This window comes from Euleptes europaea, chromosome 18 (assembly GCF_029931775.1).
Source record: "Euleptes europaea isolate rEulEur1 chromosome 18, rEulEur1.hap1, whole genome shotgun sequence".
Classification (NCBI taxonomy): Eukaryota; Metazoa; Chordata; class Lepidosauria; order Squamata; family Sphaerodactylidae; genus Euleptes; species Euleptes europaea.
The window spans coordinates 14757732-14773116 of record NC_079329.1 but is presented as its reverse complement, the minus strand read 5'-3'; the positions used below and the strand labels follow the sequence as shown (position 1 = coordinate 14773116).

Genomic DNA, 15385 nt, shown 5'->3' with positions numbered 1-15385 from the left:
GACGGGAAAGACCCCTGCCTGATCCCTGGAGAGCCCCTGCCAGTCCGAGTAGACAATACTGACTTGGATGGACCTTGATGGTCTGATTCAGTATAAGGCAGCTTCATGTGTACATCAGTAGTGTTCATTGTGAGAGTGAGCGTAGTTATGACGTATGGAGGGATAACTGCTTCTTTCTTACTCATGCCCCCCCTCTCTAGGTTTGTTATAGGCAGCCCCCTCCTTTTTGCCATGGGGGCCACCGGACGTGAATGGCAACGCCTCACAGCTGAATCAGAAGGTGAGTCCCTGCTCTGCTCTCCAGTTTTCGCCCCAACTGTCTTTTCTTTTTCCTAATTCTGGGTTTCTTTGTCCTGCCTCCCTCCTCCCAAAAAAAATTTAAAACAGAGGAAGATGAAGACGAATCTTCTCTTGTGGAGGCTGAACCCACTGTGGATGCCTGTAAGAAGTGGAGAAACAACGCAGGCTTTTGGTAGGGGCGTTTTGTTTTATTTGCTTCTATTATTGTTTAAAGTGCGCAAGCAGATGTTCCAGTTGCCATTTCACTCTTTCTGTTGCATTCTTCTTTGCACAACTGACAAATTGATTTTTCTCAGATTTCTTTGTTTCTAGGCATCAGCACATCCGCTTTCCTTTAGTCTGTGCACAGTTCATGGATATTGGTTTGTGCTTCTTTTTTCCTTGGTTGTCCGTGAATTTGAAAGCTGGATGCCTGAGAGAAATTGCAGGAGAGGGGAGACCATTTGGAATTCCTGCTACAGAGCGCTAAATCCCCCTCTGCAAGATTCTTCCTCTGGGGCTTGAACAGGCTGGCTTTCCCCTTCACCTGCTCTTGACATGCAGTCATAGTCAATCTTCACCTAGCTTTTAAAATGCCCCCCTCCAGCTTGTCCTGTTGGCAAATTTACAAAGCCATATTGTTCTGTGTACCTGGGGAAGTCCCCCAAGTATGTAGAGATCCCCTACCTTTTCTCTGGTGGCTGAATATTGCTAAGCTTTGCAGAGCTAAGCTCCATATGGCAGAGCTAAGCTCCAAATTTCCTCCTTTTAGCCCCCTTACCCTTTCTCTGCTGAGCCATGGTGTAGCTTGACAGTGTGGCTCAACTGGGATAGGAAAAGGGAGGAGAAAGCGGGGGAATCTCGTCTGCAGGGGGACCCACAGAATTCACCATCGAAAGCGCAGGCATAACAGAAATAAGGGGGAGGAATGGAGTTGTGGGCTGCAGCAGCAAATGAAGCAAGCTTGCAGCTGCTGCTATGGCAGCAGGGGGAGCACATTTTCATGCCTTTGCATGGAGGCAAGCCTGGATGTTGCAGAGCTCTGTGCATGGGAATACGTCTCTGGACTCCAATCCTGCCTCCCTGGTTTGTTTCCCCTCACGCTGACCAGTCTGCTTTACCCACACAGGCTGCTGGGCCTCTGCAACAACTTTGCCTACGTGGTCATGCTGAGCGCAGCCCACGACATTCTCAGCCATCAAAAAGTCCCCGGTGGCAACGGGACCGTACCGGTGGGTGTGCCAAGGAGAAGAAGGTGTATGTTTGTGTCGACCTGCAGAGCAGGGCAAGAAACTGGAAATGATGAGCATGAGCCTATTTGTGCATGAGAGGCACATTAAAAGTGAGAGTGGGAAAATGTCTGTATGCAAGATGCAGGCAGCATGTGCAGCAGCATGCATGTGCCAAGGTGTGGGAGACCATAACTGATTTAAAGATCCATTCACATTTCCACTGAAATGCCCATGTGTACTTAGGGTACACATGCATGGCTTAATCTTTGAGACAAGCATATGCTACTGGCAGGATCAACCAGGTAGGTAAATCAGTTATGGTTCCTTTGGTCCCTCTACCTGGTTGATCCTGCCAATAGCATACGCTTGTCTCAAAGATTAAGCCATACACACAAGATGTGGGAGACCTGCCGGTGGGATGTTTATGCACTGGGCACATGCAAGGGGGAGGCTGTACAAAGAGGGAGAGGCAGTGGCTCCAAGGTTGCCAACTCTAGGTTGGGAAATTCCTGGAGATTTGGGGGTGGAGCCTGGGGAGGGTGGGACCTTAGCAGGGCATAATGCCATAGAGCCCCCCCTCCAAAGTAGCCATTTTCTCCAGGGAGCCATAGCTCAGTGGTAGAGCATCTGCTTGGCATGCAGAAGGCCCCAGATTCAATCCCTGGCATCTCCATCTAAAACTATCAGTTGCCAGGTGATGCGAAAGATCACTAGCTGAGACCCTGGAGAGCCACTGCCAGTCTGATTAGACAATACTGACCTCGATAGGCCAAGGCTCTGATTCAGCGTAAGGCAGCTATAAATCAAGGTGATCACCCAACATATGGCATTGAGGTTTGGGGTTGGAATGGTGCCCTCATCGCTAACTTGGAGAGAATTCAAAATCTCTTTCTGAAAAAGAGTCTAGCTCTACCTCTGAATACTCCAGCTGCCTTACCGAGAGCGGAAATGGGTCTTCCTTCTCTGCTGGCACATGCCCACAAAGCCCTGTTTAATTATTGGCATAAACTGAAGAGAACACCAGCAAGCCAGCTTTCAAGCATCTACTTTGCAATAAGCCCTAAAAGATCCAATATGGTCTGCCAACTGTAATAAAATCCTTCAGTTGTACAGTTTGTTAGATTACACTTGAGGGGCTGCCCAGGCTGACTTTAACTGCTTTAACTTTCTATAGGAAAGATGTAATATTTGATAACCAAGTAATATTAGGATCCAAATTCCCAGTCTGGTATAAATTATTCAAAGTAGATCACTCTAGGGCACACTATTTGCCTGAGATCACATTCTTTCAATTACGATCAGCCCTTACGGCTATTCATTCTCAAATTATGCAAACTGCTATTCATATGGATATCTGTTGTAATTCTGGGAGATCTCCAGCCCCCACCTGGAGGTTGGCGAGCCTAAGTGGTTCAGCGGTCAGACATGGTCTTTGCACGCAGCAGATCCCAGGTTCGGTCCATGGCATCTGCAGCAAAGGTGATCCTAGAGAGGTGGAGCTGGGAAAGACTGTTCTGTGCCTAAGATCCTGTAGAACTGCTGCCAGATAAAATCGGCAGACCGCCTGTCTGACTCAGTCATAAGGCAGCTTATGCTGAAAGGTGTTTGTGTGCAGCTGCAACAGGAATAGACAGCAGAAAAATACTGCCAGCAGTTTCTGAATTTTGCAGATGATGAGAAGGCCTCAGAGGGCAGAGCAGGTAGGGTATGTGGATATTGGAACCCCTGAGGCTAGTGCCTAGTGAGAGGGCCCGCTGAGGGCCTAATCATGTTGGTGTTGTCCTGATGCCCACACTCACCCCGTGCAGGGGAAGGGCCGTGGCTCAGTGGTAGAGCATCTGCTTGGCATGCAGAAGGTCCCAGGTTCCATCCCCAGCACTTCCAGTTAAAGGGACTAGGCAAGTAGGTGAGAGCCAGTGTGGTGTAGTGGTTAAGACTGGTGGACCCTAATCTGGAGAACTCGGTTTGAGTCCCCACTGCTCCACATGAAGAAGAAAGAGAAGGTGGGCAGCCAGGCAGCATTCTTACTTCCCGTCTCTAAACACTACTCTCCTGTCTGATTTCTTGCTCAGACTCCCCCCAGCACCACTCCAGCGAACGCCTCCAATACCTCTCGCTACGACTGCAACATCATCTCTACAGGGGTGAGTATATAGGCGGGATGGTGGCAGGGGTTGTGAGCTAAGCCCCAAACGTCACTCACGCTTGTCTTTAAATAGGGGAGGGGATGGGCCTCAGTGCTTGAGGCTTTGTATGCAGAAGGTCCCAGTTTCGATCCCCAGTATGTCCCGTTAAACATGCATACCATCTGTGTACCGTGTACACTTGATTTTTCTTTATATGTGCACTGAGTAATTTTCTTGTTCCTTTCAACGCATGCGCTTGAAAGCACACATTTATCCAGGTACCGGTTCCCAATTTTATTTGTAAAGGGAATGTGCGTGGGCCGTTCCTTGTAGCATATGAAGAGGACTAGCATAAGGCAGCTTCATGCATTCATTGTGTCTCTTTGTGGTTTCCCACTGCAGGCTGTGCTTCTGGCCGACATTTTGCCTACTCTGCTGATCAAATTCAGTGCTCCTTTTTATATCCATCTCCTGCCCTATGGGTGAGTTGTAGGGTTGCCAGGTCCCTTTTCGCCACCAGTGGGAGGTTTTGGGGGCAGAGCCTGAGGAGGGCAGGGTTTAGGGAGGGAAGAGACTTCAACGCCACAGTGTCCAATGGCCAATGAGCCAGCGTGGTGTAGTGGTTAAGAGCGATGGTTTGGAGCGGTGGAGTCTGATCTGGAGAACCGGGTTTTGATTCCCCACTCCTCCACACGAGTGGCGAAGGCTCATCTGGTGAACTGGATTTGTTTCCGCACTCCTACACACGAAGCCAGTTGGGTGACCTTGGTCTAGTCGCAGCTCTCTCAGTCCCACCCACCTCACAGGGTGTCTGTTGTGGGGAGTGGAAGGGGAGGTGATTGTAAGCCGATTTGATTCTTCCTTAAGTGGTAGAGAAAGTTGGCATCTAAAAACCAACTCTTCTTCTTCTTCAAGCTTCCATGGCAGAGTGGGGATTTGAACCTGGGTCTCCCCAGATCATAGCCCAGTGCTCTAACCACTACACGTTGCTAGTAGACTGGTTGCCAAGGAGACTTGTCCTCCCTGGCCTGTGGGTAGGATGAATCTATGGGTAGGCTGCTGATTGTCCGACTCCATCCATTTACCTCTTCATCTTCCCCCCCACTTCCCTTGACTCACAGTTTGCGGGTCATCATTTGTATCCTGACGGCCCTGGGGAGCTTCTTGCTGGTCGCCTTCTCGGCAGGACCGGCCCAAAGCTTTGCAGGTAAGAGCCATCTTCGCAGGAGACTGCAAGGCAACAGGATATATGGGGGTGGCCCTGTGATCCCTGGCATAGCTTTTTTGCTTAGTTAAAGGACGCTGTGGCTCAGTGGTAGAGCCTCTGCTTGGCATGCAGAAGGTCCCCGGTTCAGTCCCCGGCATCTCCAGTTAAAGGGACCAGGCAAGTAGGTGATGTGAAAGACCTCTGCCTGAGACCCTGGAGAGCCATGAAGAGGGGCCGTGGCTCAATGGTAGAGCATCTGCTTGGCCTGCAGAAGGTTCCAGGTTCAACAACTGGCATCTCCAGTTAAAGGGACCAGGCAAGTAGGTGATGTGAAAGACCTCTTCCTGAGACCCTGGAGAGCCGCTGCCGGTCTGAGTAGACAATACTGACTTTGACGGACCAAGGGTCTGGTTCAGTATAAGGCAGCTTCATGCGTTCCCTTTTTTCCACTAGTAGAAAACCTGGCCGGATCCAACCTCTGGTCTCTGCCCTTAAAAGTCCCTCTTGGCTGTTCTTCATCAAGGGAATTTACCTCACCCCGCTCTTCTTTAGCAACCTTCTCACGGTCGTCTCTCCCCACCCCCACATACACACACAGTTCCCATAACCCTGTCAGTGGGTACAAGCATGTGGCCTGGGGCACAAATTTAGACAGGGATGAATAAATTGTGGTAGGTGCACCTTCTCCCGTCCCTGAAGCACTTGGGATCTGAGGCGAAGCACCCACAAGAACTCTCCCATCTATAGAGGGCAGCGTTTGTGCTCAGATATAAAGGGGTCACCTCAGCACACACTGCACTCAGGCGAGGGGATTCCCCCCCCCTTTTTGGTTCCTTTAGGTGTTGTGCTGGCCAGTGTTTCGTCCGGTCTGGGTGAAATAACATTCTTGGCGTTCACGTCCTTTTTTGACAGGTAAGAAAAGGAGAGGGTGGTTGGAAGGGAGGGGGGGGGGACCAGTGATGCATTTTTCTAATGACGTTGGATTTATTTTTTTAGGGAGTTTCTACGCCGCCTCTCCAGAGAACCTGCTTGAGGGGGCTTACAAAATAAAACATGATAAAATCAGGAAGCAGAATAACACAATCATTAAAATGAACAAAGTGTTAAAAACCCAGCCTTTAAAAAATCATCTGTTGGCCACATGTTTAGCAGGCCTGGTGTTTTGCCTTAGACTATTGGCGTGGTTAGCATGTGTGGGTGTGTAAAGTGCCATTACCGTAAGTCACAACCAACTTATGGCAACCACTGCAAGGGGTTTTTAAGGCAAGTGAGAAGCAGAGGTGGTTTGTTATTGCCTTCCTCTTCAGAGTTAGCATCTCTGTTGATTATTTCACATCCCAGCTTGTGATAATAGGTGTCAGACCCCCTCCCTTTTCTCTTTACTCAACAAAGGTCACTGGGGTAACAAGCTTTTAAGGATGAAGGTGGTTGTAATGTTTTACAGAGGGGTAGGGACCATGGTAGAACGCCCCTCCTGTGTTCCGTTCAAACTTATCTTTTCCTGTCTTGTCGTGAGCTCTGAAAAATAGTTTCTTGACATTTTCTGTGTAGCCATTCGACTTGAGAAAAAGCCAAGCTGTAGGGCGTCCTATTGGTTAGCGCCTGTGACGTTGCCACCACCCCACTCCACAAAGCACTTTAGAAACCTTTTGTAAATTAAATATTTGAGATGGGAGGAGGCAAGATGAAGGATCAACATATAAACAAGTAAGCATATATATGTGACTCAAAGTAAGGGGGGCAGAAGGCTAGCTTCATGCACCGGGAGAACATGACTGACCGATCCAGTATTTCACATGTGTGTGTAAAGTGCCTTCAAGTCGCAGCCGACTTATGGTGACCCCTTTTGGGGTTTTCATGGCAAAACACTAACAGAGGTGGTTTGCCAGTGCCTTCCTCTGCACAGCAACCCTGGTATTCCTTGGTGGTCTCCCATCCAAATACTAACTAGGGCTGACCCTGCTTAGCTTCTGAGATCTGACGAGATCAGGCTAGCCTGGGCCATCCAGGTCAGGGCAGTATTTCACACACTGGAATAAATGTCTATAATGCAAGTTATGAAGCACACAGAATAAGCATCATACATTTGCTGAAGGCTTGTTGATCTGGTAATAAAGTTAAAAAGGGGGGTGTTGTCATTGACAGAAGGGGGGCCACTACAGCTCAGACCATTCCTTGCTTTTTCTCCCTGCTAGTGCTGTGGTGTCTGCCTGGTCCTCAGGAACTGGTGGGGCTGGCCTGTTGGGGGCGCTCTCCTACCTTGGGCTGACACAGGCTGGGCTGACCCCTCAGCACACCCTTCTTATCATGACTGTCATCCCTTTCATCATGCTGGCCAGGTGAGCTCCGGAGATGGGGCGGGGTCTGTAACGGCCCGCTGGTTGCTAAGAGAGGGAGGCGGTTGTCAAGGAGACAAGGCGGAAAGTTGCTATTATGGGAAGGGGGGGCAGGAGGCTGGGCGGGTAGTGCTGCGGGGAAAAGTTGTGAAAGGGTTGGCAAAGGGGCTGGTTGGTCAGGGAAAGGATGCTGCGAGACAGAGTAGAATGGAATGCCCCTTGTATTGTATAAGTTATCTTGTGCATTTCAAAATTCTTATATTCTAATGTGTCCTCCCTGCCCCTTTCCTTTTTATCTCTTGTGCATACTTAGATTGTGGGCATTCAGGCAGGGATTTGATTGTTAAGTGCTCTGTGACAGCCTGGTTTAGCTTAAATAAGAATTTGTGACAGCGGTGAATAATAATGGGGCAAATGGAATAATCTGTGCTTGGTGAATGAGAGGACCGCATACCAGGAAAAAAAGATGAGCTGATCTCTCAGTTGGAGAGAAAGCATCCCTAATATGTAAGGTTGCCAACTCTGGGTTGGAAAAATCCTGGAGGTTCAGGGGGGGTGGAGCTTGGGGAGGGCAGGGACCTCAGAAGGGTATAATGACATACAGTTCATCCTCCAAAGCAGCCATTTTCTGCAGGGGAAGTTATTACTGTCCCCTGGAGATCAGTTGTAACTCCAGGAGATCTCCAGGCCCCTCCTGGAGGTTGGCAACCCTACTAATAAGAGATATGTACCTTCTTGGGGACACTCTGGGTTGGAGGATCCAGCCAGCTTTTTTGCTGAATGTTACTCAATTCATCTTTCTACAGCCCCCGTCCCAGATGGCTTTTGTCCAGGCAGGTCCAATCATCCCCAGCATACCTTTTGGGCAATCAAAGGGAACCCCTCTTCCCTTTTTCACCAGTAGAAAAGTTGGCTGGAAGTCACCTTTTATCCTAACAATGCACCTGGTCTCCTTAACTATCACCCTCTTTTCCCCCCATAGCTATTTGTTACTGGCTCCACCCCCACAAGCCCCACGCTGGGGTGCTCACCCGCCAGGGCCTCCGCATCCCCCTTCCTCGACTCATCAGCCACTCTTAGGGAGCGCAGCCACACTCCAAAACCGTAAGTGATTCCTAGGTTGAAGGGGGCCATCTCTCTGTAGTAACACATGTTGCATCAAAGGGGAGGACAAGCATTTATAATTCTTTGTTTACCCATGAGCAAAAATAGGATTGCTGCATCTTTACCCATGATGCACTCTGCTCAAGGGAGAGTTATCCAGAAATGTCATCATTCTTTATAATGCCTTTAGCAGAGTACAAAATACTTCACAATGCGACAGTTTGTTTTACCTGTTTTATCTGGCATACTAGCCACAAATGACATTTATTTATTATTATTATTGACTTCACAATGCTTATCAAAATGTTTTGACTAATTTCTATCTCGTTTCTACAACCCCTCTCAAACTTCAGAGTCACAAAGTCGCAATATCAGCTTTCAAGAAAAGGGGAAGGTGGTTAAGGTGAGAATCATGCTGAAAATGGGGAGGCTTGCCTATTGGGAGGGGCAGCTTCCACACTAGGACAGTTCTGTACTGCTCAGATATTCCTTTTCCACTATCAGATGGAAGCAGAATTACAACCGGGGTTCCACAAAGTACCTAATATCACTGTATTCCCCATAAATAAAGCAGCAATGCAGTGAACGGGATCCTACTATATGTTTACTTGAAAGTAAGTTCCATTCCACAATCGGTCCACTTCTCCCTGAAAATATCCTTTAACACTTTGAATTTTACAGCCTGATTTGTTACCTCCTGTTCACTTGCAGCATTCCTGAATCATATCTTAATATCAGTTCGTATTTGAAGGGGTGGATGTTACCCCTTTTATCTTTGCAGCCAAACCCATTGCTTATTATTGTCGAAGGCTTTCACGGTCAGAGTTCATTGATTCTTGTAGGTTATCCGGGCTGTGTAACCGTGGTCTTGGAATTTTGTGTAACCGTGGTCTTGGAATTTTCTTTCCTGACGTTTCGCCAGCAATGTTTGCTGGCGAAACGTCAGGAAAGAAAATTCCAAGACCACGGTTACACAGCCCGGATAACCTACAAGAACCATTGCTTATTTCTTAATTTTTTTAAACAGATTGTCATAGAATCATAGAGTTGGGAGGGACCACCAGGGTCATCTAGTCCAACCCCCTGCACAATGCAGGAAATAAAAATCTGCTGAGGGGCACCCGGATTTGAACCAGGGACCTCTTGATCTGCAATCAAATGATCTACCAGTGAGCTATACCCCCTCTGCTGTCATTGCTGGATGATAATATAAACTAATGAAAAAGAAGTGGCTGAGATCATTCATTATTATGATGAACATTCTAGTGCTGTATATTTGTATTCGACACAGGCTCCAGGTCTAACAATGCCATCCTAAGCAGAGTTACATCATTCTAAGCTTCAGTTGTGTTAGAAGGGTGCAACTCCTCTGAGCTCAGAAGACTCATTGTCCTGCTCCTGTGTGTGTGTGTAAGTGCCGGTCAAGTCGCTTCCGACTCACGGCAACCCTATGAATCAAAGTCCTCCAAAATGTCCTATCTTTGACAGCCTTGCTCAGGTCTTGCAAATTGAGGGTTGTGGCTTCCTTTATTGCAGGGGTGGGGAACCTTTTTTCCGCCAAGGGCCATTTGGATATTTATAACATAATTCGTGGGCCATACAAAATTATCAACTTAAAAATTAGCCAGCCAAGCCCCAAGCAGACAGCTGCCCCAGATGACCCCCCCATAGAGTTCAATGGCCAAAGCGGCCATAGAGTTCAATTGCCAAAGTGGCCATTTTTCTCCAGGTGAACTGATCTCTATCGGCTGGAGATCAGTTGAATTAGCAGGAGATCTCCTGCTACTACCTGGCAGTTGGCAACCCTAGCAAGCAGGTAGGCATCCAACCAGTTACACACTCGCCCACCTGGTGGCACAGGATGGTCTGTTGCACCAGCCGGGCATAGCCGTCCAGCCACAGGCCGGAGTTGCTCCTGCTCCGCATGGTCTGGCCAGATTCTACAGCCAGTTCCTGCTACCTTTGCCTGCAGGGATTAAATGAACTCACTAAGAACTCGCCCCCCCCAATGCATTCTGGCCCTGCCCCCTTTAACCCCTCCATTGTCGCCACTTCCGCCCCCAGAGCTCTTGTAGTACAGAGGGAATACGTTTCTCCATGGCCCGGGTGGGAAAGGGTTAACACAGTTTCTTGGGCGGTCCTAGCAGCTTCTGCAAGGAAGAAAAAAGGTTCCTTTTCTGGGCAAAACAAACCCACATCCTCCTTGAATAGAGGCTATTCCTATCCGCGGGCGGGGGCGGATCGCCAGTCTTAGATCCTTCTGAGCTAGAGATCTGCCGAGACCCACGAAGGGCCAGACCAAATTATTTCGAGGGCCTTAAATGGTCCCCGGGCCTGACGTTCCCCACCCCTGCTTTATTGAGTCCATCCATCTCTTGTCGGGTCTTCCACTTTGCCTGCTGTCCTCAACTTTTCCTAGCATGATTGTCTTTTCTAGTGACTCTTGTCTTCTCATAATGTGGCCAAAGTACAACAGCCTCAGTTTAGTCATTTTGGCTTCTAGGGTCAGTTCAGGCTTGATACTGCTCCTGCTGGCACCTAACTCAACAGCAGTGTACACACCAGTCTTTGGCAAGGAACATGTCCAATGAAGAGCAGAGCCACATTCCAAATCATGGCAGCAAATTCCAAAAGGGTAATTCTTCACTCACATACATCTTTCTTCTCTCGTCTCCTCCAGGGTCTCTTGAAATACCTCCTGCCATTGGCCGTTGTATATTTTGCAGAGTACTTCATCAACCAGGGTCTGGTGAGTGGGAAGGTTGGGGAAAATCTCTGCGTTGGGGATTTGTGGTTAATTCTTCTCCGCTCTCCCTTACTAACCATTTCCTTCCCTGTTTTCCTTCCCCAGTTTGAGCTGCTCTATTTCAAAGAGGCACCGCTGACCCACCCACAACAGTACCGCTGGTGAGGAGGCTTTAACAAAGATGGCACTCCACTACTGGAGCCAAGCATGAGGGGATGTGGGCTAAGTCTCACTGCTCGGGTTCTTGGATTTTTTCTTGCTTCCCACAGGTACCAGATGCTCTACCAAGCTGGAGTCTTTCTCTCTCGTTCCTCTGCCAGCTGTGTACGGATTCACCATATATGGGTCCTGGCAGTGCTGCAGGTAAAATGCTCCTTCCCACAACATCCACCCACATGAAGGATTCTTTCTTGCTCTGTTGAGGCTCCTGCTTCCCTCTGGAAAATCCACACTGTCCTCTCTCCATGAGGACCAGTAGTAGATTCCATATGTGACGCCAGAGCTTTTGAACAGTAAATACTTAAAGGAATGGGGCTTTGGGGGGCCTCATATAACAAAATGAGCCAGGACTGCACGTATATTGCACTGTGTTTCTTCTGGCAAGGGAGCCCCGTGGCGCAGAGTGGTAAGCTGCAGTACTGCAGTCCAAGCTCTGCTCACGACCTGAGTTCGATCCCAATGGAAGTTGGTTTCAGGTAGCCGGCTCAAGTTGACTCAGCCTTCCATCCTTCCGAGGTCGGTCAAATGAGTACCCAGCTTGCTGGGGGTAAAGGGAAGATGCCTGGGGAAGGCGCTGGCAAAACACCCCGTAAACAAAGTCTGCCTAGTAAATGTCATGATGTGATCTCACCCCATGGGTCAGGAATGACCCGGTGCTTGCACAGGGGACTACCTTTACCTTTTTTCTTCTTCTTCTGGCAAAGAAGGGACTTTCCTGACACCTTTTTCCTTTCATTGGAAATGCCAGGGATTGAACTTGGACCCTTTAAAAAGCTAAATATGGGCTGTATTTCTGAGACAATGATATCACTGAGCGGAAGTTCTTTGCCCCACAGCAAGTAATGAGATTCGTGGCTGGGCAGGGATTTGAACCAGGGCCTTCCCATTCCAACTTCCACACCACATTGGCTTCCTCCTCCTGACATTAATGTTCTTTTCTCATTCCAGTGCGTGAACATGGTGTTCTTCCTGGCAGCGGTGTATTTCCTGTTTTTGCCCAGCATTTATTTATTTTTTGTTCTCATCGTCTACGAGGGGCTGCTTGGAGGAGCTAGCTATGTGAACACCTTCCACTGTGTCAGTGCAGAGGTGAGCTAGAAAGAATATTCATGAAACGCACAGAGGTTTCCCTCCCCCTCCCCCTCACAACAGACACCCTGTGAGGGAGGTGGGGCTGAGATGGTTCAGAGAGAGCTGTGAGTAGCCCAAGGTCACCCAGCAGGCTTAATGTATAGGAGTGGGGAATCAAACCTGGTTCTCCAGATTAGAGTCCGCCACTCCAAACCACCGCTTTGAACCACTACACCACACTGGCTCTCCCTAGCTGGTTGCAGGCAGAGTACATGGGATACGTCACCAGTTGCATTCCATTTCGTACTGGGTGCGTTTGGTCCGCCACAGTGTGCTTTGCACAGAACAGCACGAGAAGCTGAAGATCTCAAGAGCCAGCCTCCAGTGTTACCAGTGTTTTTTGTTTAAATAATTATTTTATTTTTCTTAAAATAAGGGTACAGAAAGAAAATTAGGGGAAAGGAGGGGGAAAATAGTAATAATACTTGATATCTGTGTCCTAGTGGCTTTAGATCATTACATACAGGCATCCTTTGTCTATCCCAAGAAAATATTACTTTGTTATTTTCAAGTTCTCTATCACATCCTCTATTAGTCATTATACAATTGTACTTTGCATACTCTGAATATTTCGTCTATCTATATTTAATTTTAAATATTGTACTTTTTAATTTGTCAACTTAAGTCTCTTTCCTCTAAAAGACCAAAGAATTGAGGTCTGATGAATATCTTTCATATAAGGGCTGCCATCTCAACTTGTATTCATCAGTTCCTTTCCCTCAAACATGTCAATTGTGACATCAAGTGTTACCAGTGTTTTAATTTTCTCTCTCTCATTCCCATGTGCAGAGCCAGCCTGAGCACCGGGAGTTTGCCATGGGGGTTGCGTGTGTAGCCGACACGCTGGGCATCTCACTTTCGGGTGCCTTGGCCATCCCTGTCCACAACTACTTCTGCCACCTCTCCTGAGGCCTGCTTCGCTGAGGGACCAACGGATACCTCTCCATGCCAAGTTTGTGCCGCTGAGGGACAATGCGGACACACGCTGGGAGTTCTGAGTCAGGAGCGCCCGACATCTTGTTTTCTTTTTAACTCAGTTTTAAGGCACTTATGGGTCCAATTCAGATTGGGACAACAGCAAGAGGAGGGTTTAAGCCTTTCCTCTTGTGCCATTTTCTCAACCTCAGAACAGCCCCAGAGGGTCACTACTTGCTCCACTGGGAAGGTGTACAGATACTGATGTGGGTACTGTGTTATACCCAGCACATATCAGGTTTGGCCCTGAGGGGTAAGCAAGAAAAGAAGGTATAACTTTAGGCCTTCTGGCCATGAAGGAAGAAAGGAGCTCTGTGAGGGTCAGAGGTTCTCTCCCTATAATAGGCTTGAAGTGTGCTATTTATTTTCCTGCTTTTTAAAAATCTATCCTTTTGTTTTATTTCAGTAAGGGTGGGAGTTATTTCCTTTTTGCACAGGACTTGCGGGACTGGACACCACCACACAGAAACACAGTTGAATGGGATTGATGTTCCTCCTGCCTGAGAATGGCTTGACATCTCACTGTTGGACAAGCAGGCCATATTCAGCGCATTAGTATAGTGGGAGGTGAGAACAGAAAAACTGTTTAATATAACATGCCCACATAACTGGAAAAACACTAGTTCAACCCTACAGGTGATTATGAGGGAAAGCTTAGGAGGTGACACGCAGCCAACCTAGGGAAAGGGGTGGGTGGGAGGAAAGGGCAATAGTTTTGCCTGTTGATTACTGTATTAAAGAAACAATAAACTTACACTTTGGGAAAAGGATAGTTTCGTTCAACGATTGCCTTGTATGGAATATGCCAAGCTCCTGGGATGGGTTTCTTTTGAGTGTGCGTGTGTGTATTTTTTTTAAGGGGCCACTTTCTGTACGGTAATAGGACTGCTCCACAAAAAGGGGGGGAATGAAAAATAGTAGAATATCTTTCAACTGAATATGATAGGATTATAGAAATATGGGTTCTGCCTATTGAGCTATTACTAGGTTGTATCATATGCATATTTATACCAGCGCTGTTGTATTAGAATTGTTTGTTGTACTGGAAAGATTCTGGAGTTGGTAACAATTGCCAGCCACAAGGTGCAGCTTGTAGGTCTCCTGGAATTCCAACTGATCTCCAGACTACAGAGCTCACAGAGGAGTTGGTTCCTTTGGAGGGAATCTACTGACTGAAGCTTCCTCTCTGTAAGCAGTGCCCCCCCCCCAAAAAATCTTTAGGAACTTCCTGTGCCAATCTTAAATAAAACCGCCTGTGTGCAATGGGCTGGAGCTGCTATGGGGATGGTCCGTGCTGATAGCCATCACGGTATGTTCAAAATGCAGCTGTTGTCGCATATAAGGCTTTTGGCTGTCAATAGTACACCCACACAGATGATCCACCGAGAACCCAAAATTGGTACATAAAGCACATTAAATGAAACAAAGGAACTATATAGTACTGTCGTTTCTGGTTTTGCTCATTTTCTAGTGGTGGGGGAGTTCCATATTTATGGGGCAGTTCCAAGAAGTAATGTCAAATATGCTCTTCTATTTAGCTACTTAATCATTATATTAATTCAGAGCACTGGGTAGAAATGGTGCTGTGTTGTTTCTTGGATTATTTTGTGATTGGTAGTTAAGAACGGAAATTTACCTATCAGTGAGTGTATATAGTACAAGTTTTCCAAGGTTCAGAAAGCATTAAAAACAGCAGTGCATGTCAGCCGTGGGGAAAAACTAACCACAAGATCGGTCAAAACAGGCATATGGTATCAGACTGCAGAGGACGCAAGCTCTGCTTGTGTTGCACCTTGTCACCTTGAACCATTCATATAAACAGGTTAGATTCCGGGTCATTCAGCATCTACAGAGGTCAGATCTGCAACTGCATCGCCTTCTAAACAAGAGAGAGACTTTCTGGATTTATACATCGAAAACCTTGATACCTTGTGGTCTCAATAAGGAAATAGACTGGATGTGTGCTACTTGAAAAAACAGCTGAGTCATTCAGCAGGCTTAGCCTATGGGCTTGCCAGTTTGAGGGATGG

General features: G+C 47.7%; 1 protein-coding gene and 1 non-coding gene across 2 annotated transcripts; one reads left to right on the top strand and one right to left on the bottom strand.

The window, feature by feature from the left end:
* Window positions 1-228: 228 nt before the first annotated feature.
* CLN3 (CLN3 lysosomal/endosomal transmembrane protein, battenin) lies at window positions 229-13298 on the top strand. The gene is made up of 15 exons (XM_056863549.1): window positions 229-280; window positions 388-472; window positions 1409-1511; window positions 3584-3655; window positions 4040-4119; window positions 4759-4844; window positions 5684-5756; window positions 7040-7183; window positions 8163-8284; window positions 8638-8687; window positions 10965-11033; window positions 11136-11191; window positions 11300-11393; window positions 12198-12338; window positions 13170-13298. Exons 1-15 carry the CDS (start codon window positions 232-234, stop codon window positions 13287-13289), a joined length of 1344 nt encoding a protein of 447 aa, XP_056719527.1. The 5' UTR covers window positions 229-231; the 3' UTR covers window positions 13290-13298.
* On the bottom strand, window positions 9396-9468 carry TRNAC-GCA (transfer RNA cysteine (anticodon GCA)). The gene has a single exon. It is a non-coding gene; the product is annotated as a tRNA-Cys (tRNA).
* Window positions 13299-15385: the final 2087 nt, after the last annotated feature.